Source organism: Lemur catta, chromosome 7 (assembly GCF_020740605.2).
Source record: "Lemur catta isolate mLemCat1 chromosome 7, mLemCat1.pri, whole genome shotgun sequence".
Classification (NCBI taxonomy): domain Eukaryota; kingdom Metazoa; phylum Chordata; class Mammalia; order Primates; family Lemuridae; genus Lemur; species Lemur catta.
The window spans coordinates 22,342,753-22,351,267 of record NC_059134.1 but is presented as its reverse complement, the minus strand read 5'-3'; the positions used below and the strand labels follow the sequence as shown (position 1 = coordinate 22,351,267).

Here is an 8,515-nt window from a genome sequence, read left to right as displayed (position 1 = left end):
TCACTGAAACCGGTTTTATTATGAGCACGAGGTGGCACAGGGCAGGAGGGGGCGAGGCCCACCCGGGGTCACATTGAGCCTGGCACTTCCTTCAGCCTGAGCGCTGGCAGTGACGGGGACAAAGGTCCAGAGCCCAGGGAAGACAGGAAGACACCAAAGACGGGCCTCCTTGGCTTCCCAGCCAGCCCCAGCGCCGGGTGGGCACAGCTCACTCTGAAAGGACAAAGGCAGGATGTGGGGTGGGTGGTGGTGGCAGAGGCTGGGGTTTTTGTTCCCTCCCAGTCCATCCCCTGGGCTCCCCCACAAACTCCGCATCACACACTCCAAGCCAGGCCCTTGGCTATCACCTTAAAACACACAATGGGTCGATGGGTGCCAGGCCACCTGGCTGATGCCTGGATGACCCTAAAATTCTCCCCCACCTAGGCAAAGAGTCGAGCTCTTCCTGTTGCTCCCCAGCCTGCCCTGCCTGCCCCCTCCCGTCCCTCCAAACGTACCTGCTGTTACAGGTCGTCCTCACTGACTTGCCTGGGTCGGGGAAGGAACAGACAGGTAAGAGGGCAGGGGGAGGGGCAAGTCCAGGGGTCCCTGAGGTTGGAGACCCCTCCACTGCAGAGGCACAGACAAACTTCTGGCCCACCCCTCCTTTCCCTAGCCCCCACCCGCCTCATCGGCAGCCCCGGCCGCCGCACTCACCTGCGCTGCTTATTGCGCCCACAGCGGAATCTTCTGCCTTGAAAAGGGAAAAGGAGGTTTGTTACATCGACCTCTCATTTTCCAAGGAGACCCTGGAAGACTGACCTCTTCCAGCTTCTCCTCCCTCCTTCCTGCCAGAATCACCACAGTATTGGTTTGGAGGCCACATTTGATCGTGTCTCTCTTTACATAGGGTGGACCACAAGCATTCAAGAGCCTGTCAGTCAGTCAGTCAACAAACACTCACTGCAGCAGATCCATGGTGCACTGTGAGTACATTGAGAGCAGTGACTGAGACTGGGCCATCATGGTGGTCCCAGCATAGTGCTGGGCACACAGTAGCTGCTCAGTAAACACTTGGATAAGGAGGGCAGTAAGTGCAAAGCTGAGCTCCTCGCTCGGGCCCCTCTGCCTCCTATACCTGTGTGCTCAACCACTGCCCAGCACTGCCCTCGAGTGGCTCACAACAAGCAAATCGGGACACCAGCCATACCTGCAGCAGGAAGCCTTCAGATGGAGTGGCAGAGCCTGTGATGTGTTAGAATTCCAGAACACAGAGGTGTGTTTGATGCATAATGTCTTCTTTTTATTGGTTGTGTTTCTGTGTATTTTTTTTTTTTTGGTTGCACCAAAACAAGTCAACAAGCATTTATTAAACTTCTACTGTGTGCCTGTTAGGGCTGGGCATATATAAGGACCCTTCTCTCCTGCAGAACACCCCATATCTACATTGGACCCTTCTAAAAGTACTTTCTTGACAGCTAGCCCTGATCTTGTGAGGCAGGTGGGATCATCCCTATTTAACAGATGAGCAAACTGAGGCCCAGGGAGTTTGGGATCCACAGCAAGTTAGCAGCGGGGCCCAAGGGGCTGGCTCCCAACCACGCTTGCTTTCTAGCAGCGGGGAGCAGGGTGCTCCTGGGCGCACCTGAACCCAGCTCTGCTTCTTGTGGGCTGTGGAGCCCTGGGCAAGTGGCTGCACCTCTCAGGGTGGCTGTGATTTTTCATCTGTAAAATGCTGACAGTAGTGGCATCCCCCAGTGTTGCTGAGAAGATTAAATGCAATAAGATGTAGCTCAAGCCTAAGAGTGTGCCCAGGTCAGGGCGGGTGCCCGGCTCCCCTTGCCTGGCCCTCCAGTTCCCCTGCAGGGTCCCAGGATCAGGAGCCCGCGCCCCCGTCTCAGCAGCTCCTCCGGGTCCACTAGAGGGTGCACTAGAGGAAGAGGGACCCTCACGCTGTGGTCCCAGGTCCAGGTGGCCTGGCACCCCGCCGGGCAACCATCCCCACCTCCTGGGGGGTGGGGAGCAGGAGAGACCCACCCCTCCCTTGAGGGCTCTGGGAAGCCAGTGTGCTCAGTGGCTTTGAGAAGAGATGTACCCCACCCTGTGCCCCCTTCTAACACGAGGCCGCCCACTTACTGAGGATGATGAGGAGCCCCACGATGAAGGCCAGGCCGGCGAAGATCAGGCCCCCATTGCGGACAGTCTCATAGTCTCAGGGGAAAAAGAGGGCAAGAGAAGTGGGATGGGCGGTCCCCACTGGCAGCCTGCCCTGGCAGCAGCCCCGTGGTAACCGGGGGAGGCGAGGGGCACATGGCACAGCCCCAGGGCTGGGGGAGGCCGGGAACCAGCTGCCTGGGGGCGAAGGGGTGTGTGGGGGCTCGGGAACGGGGGACCAGCAGGCTTACCATAGTAGAAGGGGTCCACGTCCCCCTTGGGGCTGCCACCTGAGGAGAGAGCAGAGGTGGGATGAGGGGAGGTCACAGACGGCGGCCCAGCCACAGGAGCTGTTGGGATCCTCAGTCCTTCCCTTGCTGGCGGACCCCGAGGGTCCCAGTGGGCAAGGGCAGCTGGTGAGCCTGTTAAAACCACTGCCGGGGGGTACCTGCCCCAGGCTGCTTCAGGCAGTCCCCTGGGGACCAAAGACCAAGCATGCAAAAGGGGGGGCCCATGCTGTCTGGGGGGCCCTGCAGCTCTGGGGGGTTAGTTCTCTCCTGCTCAGCACTTCATACCACAGCAAGAAAAGGCCAAGAAAGACACTTCCGTTAGGCTTGCCAGCCACCGCCCCTCCTAGAACTAATCAGCTACAGGTGCTTGGCCAACATTTGTGACATGAATGAACGAATAAAATAGAACCTTCAAGTTCATTGAACAGAAGTTGGAAACCAAGGCCCAGTTTGGAGACTTATCCAAAGTCTCAGTGGAAGTTGGAGGCAGAATTGGGTCTTGACTTGAGTTTCTAGACTTTGCTTTCCTATGTTACCATCCTCAGGGGGAAGCAAATTTATTTTATTTTATTTTATTTTATTTTATTTTATTTTATTTTATTTTATTTTATTTTTTTGAGACAGAGTCTCACTCTGTTGCCCAGGCTAGAGTGCCGTGGCGTCAGCCTAGCTCACAGCAACCTCAAACTTCTGGGCTCAAGTGATCCTACTGCCTCAGCCTCCCCAGTAGCTGGGACTACAGGTCCCAGGGACTACAGGGACACGCCACCATGCCCAGCTAAATTTTTCTATATATTTTTAGTTGTCCGGCTAATTTCTTTCTATTTTTAGTAGAGATGGGGTCTCGCTCTTGCTCAGGCTGGTCTCAGAACTCCTGAGCTCAAACGATCCACCCAGCTCGGCCTCCCAGAGTGCTAGGATTACAGGCGTGAGCCACCATGCCTGGCGGCAAATTTATTTAAGAAACAATATATTAGTGCTTGCCAAGGGGCAGAATAAAGCTAACAAAACGCTGACTTGTTTAACCATTATAAAAACTCTATGAAGGGCTGGGCACGGTGGCTCATGCCTGTAATCCTAGCACTCTGGGAGGCCGAGGCGGGTGGATTGCTCGAGGTCAGGAGTTCGAGACCAGCCTCAGCAAGAGCAAGACCCTGTCTCTACTAAAAAATAGAAAGAAATTATCTGGCCAACTAAAACATATATACAGAAAAAAAAATTAGCTGGGCATGGTGGCGCATGCCTGTAGTCCCAGCTACTGGGGAGGCTGAGGCAGTAGGATCGCTTAAGCCCAGGAGTTTGAGGTTGCTGTGAGCTAGGCTGACGCCAGGGCATTCACTCTAGCCCGGGCAACACAGCGAGACTCTGTCTCAAAAAAAAAAAAAAAAAACTCTATGAAGCATTAATATTATTCCTTTATAATCCATGATAAGATGGAGGCACAGAGAGGTCAAGTAACTCACCCACAGTTGCACAGCAATTAGGGAGTAGAGCTGGGATTTGAAATCAGGCAGTAGGTGGCTAAGAATCTAGATGCTTAAGCCCTTTGCTACACTGCCTCTCAGATAGTAGGAAGGAAAGAGACTGTTCAAGTCAAGGTCATCCGGTCATCTAGTCCTGCCCCTGCCTCCTGTGGCCTCTCCCCCGGCCTGAGGGTGGGCTGCCCAGCAGCCGCTGAGTCCACTTGCCCGTGGCAGCTGGAAGGTGGCCTGGCCAGGTCTTTCCTGGCACCGCTGAGGGCCGCCCCTCTTTCCTGCCCTGTTCGAGCCCCTTGCTGGCACCAGGGAAGTGGTGCCCGAGGCCAAAGGAATGTGCAAGTCGGCACCTCCTGGCTGTGCTGAACTGTGCCCTGAGTGGGAGGCCTCAGGGCCTAGTGAGCCCAGCCGTCCCCAGCAGCCCTCCTGAGGCCAGGAGAGAACGGGGTGGGGGGGCCCAGTGCCTGGTCCTGAAGGGCTTGAGGTACTGCTTGCTCAGGAAGGCCAGAGGCCAAGGGGGGGACACAGGGGGACCCATGACCCTGTCCCCATGCAGAAGGCCTTCAAGGTTGTTTTCCCAGATTCAGTTCAGGTCTTATTCAAGGTCACATGGAGATTCAGTGTCAGAACCATGGCTAGACCCAAGCCAGGACTCCCCTCAGCACCCCAGGGGGCCACCTCCTCCCTGACCACCTTGTCTTGAGCCATCGGACGAGCCCTTCCCCTACTGACCTCCCCCCCATTTCTAGATCTGCTCAAAACCTACCTCAGTCAGCAGGTGCCTCACTGGCCTCCAGGCGTGAGTCATCCCCCATCACAGGATGCCTTTGGGGAGTGTACCCTGAACCCCAAATCCAGCCTGGGAGGGATTTGCTCCTGCTTCAGCCAGACAGACCCCCTCCTCCTGCACTGCGTTCAGACAGTCTAGCGAGCTCCGTTGAGCCAGGCAGGTGCGTGCCAGAAAGGCAAGTGCGGAAGCTCAGCCCACCGGCTTTGACCTGCAGCCCAGGTTCTGCCGTTCAAGCCATAATTCTTTGGGGCTAAGGCAGGGTCCTTTCTTAAGGTGCAAATTTTCTTAGAGAAGAGGCTGGCACATTGAGGGGGCTGGGCATTCTGGAAGGCAGCGGTGGCAGGAGCGGGAAGAGTGGGGTCCAGCTCACCCCTCCAGAGGTGCGCCGCGCAGAGCCACCTGCTGTGCACCGGCACACACACACTCACCGTCGTCTGTGGACAGCTCTGCCATTTCCTCCGCCAGCTGCCCTCGTCCTGCTGCCTCTGCTTCGGGGAGACTATCTAGCCGTGGGGTGGCCAGGGACAAGGTGGGGGCATTAAACATTAACAGTGCCAGGTAATATTTACCCTGGTCACAAGAAAAGCCGTGGTGTGGACAGAGGGGCTCCCGCCGAGGCGTGAGGAGGCGTGCGGGGAGGCAGGGGCAGGGAGGAGCTGGCTGAGTGTTCAAGCTGTCCCAGAGGAAATTTCCAAAGAGCAGGGCTGGGGATGGGTGGGCAGCGGTATTCTTCCACCGGCTGCAGAAGCCACAGCTGGGGTCGTGGGATGCAGAAGTGGAAGTTTAGAAACACATTCAGTGTATATTGTATTTAGGAACACTCGGGGGGCAATGTCAGGGTCCCACAGAGGCCTCCAGCCCCAGCGGTGCCCATAGCACCAGCCCCCATGGACGCTGCCTCTGCAGCTGATGTTTCTTACCTTGCACCCCAGCCTCCCCTGCGGTGGTCCTAAGGAGCCTGGCCCGGCCCCCTCCTACCACACCCCTTGAGGACCGCCCGAGCCACCAGCACGTTCATCCTCCACGTCTCTGCTGCCCAGGAAGGTCCTTTCCTGTGTTGTCTTATCCATCAAGGTGCGCCTAGCAGCTCACACCTCAGTCAGAAGGGCTCCAGCCATCCCCAACTAATCTCTGCTTCTCTGCTGCCCCTGGCACTTCCTCCTGCAGCCGTTTGGCCGGCTCTCGAGCTGTTTCCGTGCCAGTGTACCACGGTGCAGGGTCCTTACGGAGCAAGAGCCATCGTGGGGGACGCTCTGCTTTTATGGTCTACAAAGACTTTCTTCACTGTTACCTCCCTGAGCTTTGCATTAGTTCCCCATGTTATAGATGAGGTCTGTGAGGCACAGAGAGGTGGCCGGCCTTGCCCAAGGTCACACAGCCGATGGGGGGGCAAGGTGGAGACTGACAGTCAGGCCTCTGGCGTCAGGAGTCAGGTGCTTACCCTACCTCCCAGGAGGCCTCCCCACTCCACTGTGAGGAGTGGGGACTCCGGTGCCAGCTGCTCCGTGGGTACAGTGGCGTCCTCCTAGAGTTCTAGCCCATTGACTTGGCCTCCAGAAGAGGCTGATGCCCAACGGTAGCCAAAGGGCCAAGGTCACTGTCCGCCAGGGCCGGTTCCCTTCCAAAGGGAATCACTTCATCTGTGAATCCTCCTCAAGCAGTGTCAGGGATCAACATTTGCGTCCACACCCTGGCTCCTTCACTTGCTAATCATACGGCGTCTGTCAATTACTTAACCTCTCTGCGTCTCAGTCTCCTCATCTGTGAAATGGGCATAGTACCCACCTCCTAGGGTTGCCGTGAGGAGTGAGATGATGCACGTGAAGAGCATAGCGTGGGGCCTGGTACCAAGGAAGCATCATTTTTGTTATTGTTACATTTGTGTTGATTGGAAAAATAAAGGTGTTAGCTTTTTGTTGACTGTTAGCTGTAGCTGTTGATAGCAGAAAAGCCACCCACCCTCTGATGATGCAAGCGAGCATGAATGAGTGAGACAGAGCGAGAGAACTCCGTGGCCCTACAGACGAAGCTGCAACGCCTTCCGCTTCTGAAAATATTACCACAGAGCTAACGTTTGGCAAGGGTGGGCCCCGGGCCAGGCTGTTTGTGTGCACTGCCCCGCTGAATCCTTGGTAGCCCCATTTGACAGGTAAGGACACTGAGGCTGATTATTCCCTTCTCCCAACAACCCCAGGAGGTGGCCGGCGCAGGGCCATGATCCCCAATGGGCACACAAGAAAAACTGAGGGCAGGGAGGTGCTGGGACTTGCCTGAAACACAGTTCATGACAAATTAGAGCCAGAAAGCCCAGACTCTCAAGGCCGTGCTACTAAATCTCCTACCACTCTCTGCACAAGACAATGGTGCCCCCTTTGCTATAGATTTATTATGTTACGGTATTGTATCCCATCTACTTTTGTAAGCCACCCTGCATTCTTTCTGGAATAATAAGATGTAAAAATAGGCGGGAAGTTAGATAGATGATTGATAGATATGGGTGACAGGTCGATCAATAGATAGATGGATAATAGGAGGCGCTGGAGAAAGCAAGTTGACAGCTGCATTTTTGAACTTTGTGTGCAAGGTGCTGTTCCCAGCTCTTTATAGAAATTAACTCTTTCTTCACCACAGCGGCCCTATAAGGTAAGGAATGCATTTTTATCACCCCTATTTTATAGAGGAAGAAACTGAGGCACAGAGAAGTTGAATAACTTGCCAGAGGTCAGGCAGCTAAGAAGTGGGGGGCCCAAGATCTGAAGCCAGCGGTCTGGCTTCAGAGTTCCTGCAGGTGGATGGGGGGACAGACAGGCGGATGAGGAGGCCGTTGGCCAAGCTGTCTTCCAGCTCTTGCAGCTCAGGGGCACCCTGCACACATGCCCCTGCAAGCCCGTGCTCTGTACTGACGCGCCCTTGTCAGGAAATTCTGCCTCTCCTTGTTTCTGCTTTTCCTGCACTTCTAGAGAGCTGGCGGGTCCACTTGAAGGTGACAGGACGGACATCAAAGCCCGAGAAGGGGGAGGAAGGGGACGCAGGGCACTCACCCAGGTACCACCTGTCCATGGCAGGAGCTGCTGGCTGTGTCTGCAAGAGCGAGAGAGCCGGGCAGTGCCGCCTGCCCGGGACCTGGACAGACAGAGTGGCACTCCCTCCCTCCGCATGTCAGCTGAGCCCACGGAGAGGAACGGACACAGGCAGGGAGGAGGGGCTGGCAAGGGAGTCCTTACCTTACGCACCTGCTGGGGCAGGCTGGCGCAGGGGATCCACGTGAGAGCCCGGGAGATTCTCTGACCTCCACCTGGCACCTGAGGAGGGAGGTGCAGCCCCTCACAGCCCCTCTCCCCGCTGGGGCGCCACACCGCAGCCAGCACCCTGCAGGCTGCCCAGGGGGCCCCAGAGTGTTGCCAGGAGCCAGGAGCGTTGCCTGCACTGGCCAGGGCAGAAGCTGAGCCCCCGCTCCCCAGCAGGCCCTGGGCTGGTGGCAGCTGAGGGAGACACTCAGGGGCATTTGTGAGTCCCCGAGCTTTACTCAGCTGCCCCCTCATCCTCCAGCCCAGCTGGGCCTTTGCCTGAGATACCTGCCCCGGGGCCCTGCTCGGTGGCCAGGAGTCCCCTGAGATGGGACAGAATAGCAGCAGGCTCTGGGGCGGGTGCTGCCCATGGCCGGGTGAGAATGTTGTTTTTCAGGTCCCAGTGCTGGGGCCTGAGGCAGCTCCCCGTGTCATTCTGGTGGTCGGCAGAGAGATGGGGGCAGCTGGGGGGCTGGGGCCTGGAGCCGGTGTGGGGGCCGCTCCTGTGGCCCATCCTTTCCTCAGTGGGGACCCCACTAG

The 8,515-nt window shown here is 56.8% G+C and overlaps 1 protein-coding gene across 2 annotated transcripts; it reads right to left on the bottom strand.

The window, feature by feature from the left end:
• FXYD2 (FXYD domain containing ion transport regulator 2) lies at positions 1-7,860 on the bottom strand. Of its 2 annotated transcripts, none has more exons than XM_045556388.1 (6): positions 7,730-7,860; positions 2,385-2,423; positions 2,116-2,190; positions 697-733; positions 498-528; positions 1-213 (listed from the first exon to the last, which is right to left on the bottom strand). In XM_045556388.1, exons 1-5 carry the CDS (start codon positions 7,746-7,748, stop codon positions 504-506), a joined length of 195 nt encoding a protein of 64 aa, XP_045412344.1. In that variant the 5' UTR covers positions 7,749-7,860; the 3' UTR covers positions 1-213; positions 498-503. The 2 variants fall into 2 exon arrangements, with proteins under 2 accessions (XP_045412344.1, XP_045412343.1); XM_045556387.1 differs by lacking the exon at positions 7,730-7,860 and adding an exon at positions 5,117-5,249.
• Positions 7,861-8,515: the final 655 nt, after the last annotated feature.

What these genes read in the sequence shown, in the direction of transcription:
- FXYD2 (XM_045556387.1), bottom strand. Translation starts at nt 5,234, where the DNA reads ATGTTTAATGCCCCCACCTTGTCCCTGGCCACCCCACGGCTAGATAGT. An exon ending in AGAGCTGTCCACAGACGACG is followed by an intron (nt 2,424 to 5,116) that starts GTGAGTGTGTGT and finishes CTCTCTCCTCAG; the next exon opens with GTGGCAGCCCCAAGGGGGAC. An exon ending in GGGGCTCCTCATCATCCTCA is followed by an intron (nt 734 to 2,115) that starts GTAAGTGGGCGG and finishes TCCCTTTTCAAG; the next exon opens with GCAGAAGATTCCGCTGTGGG.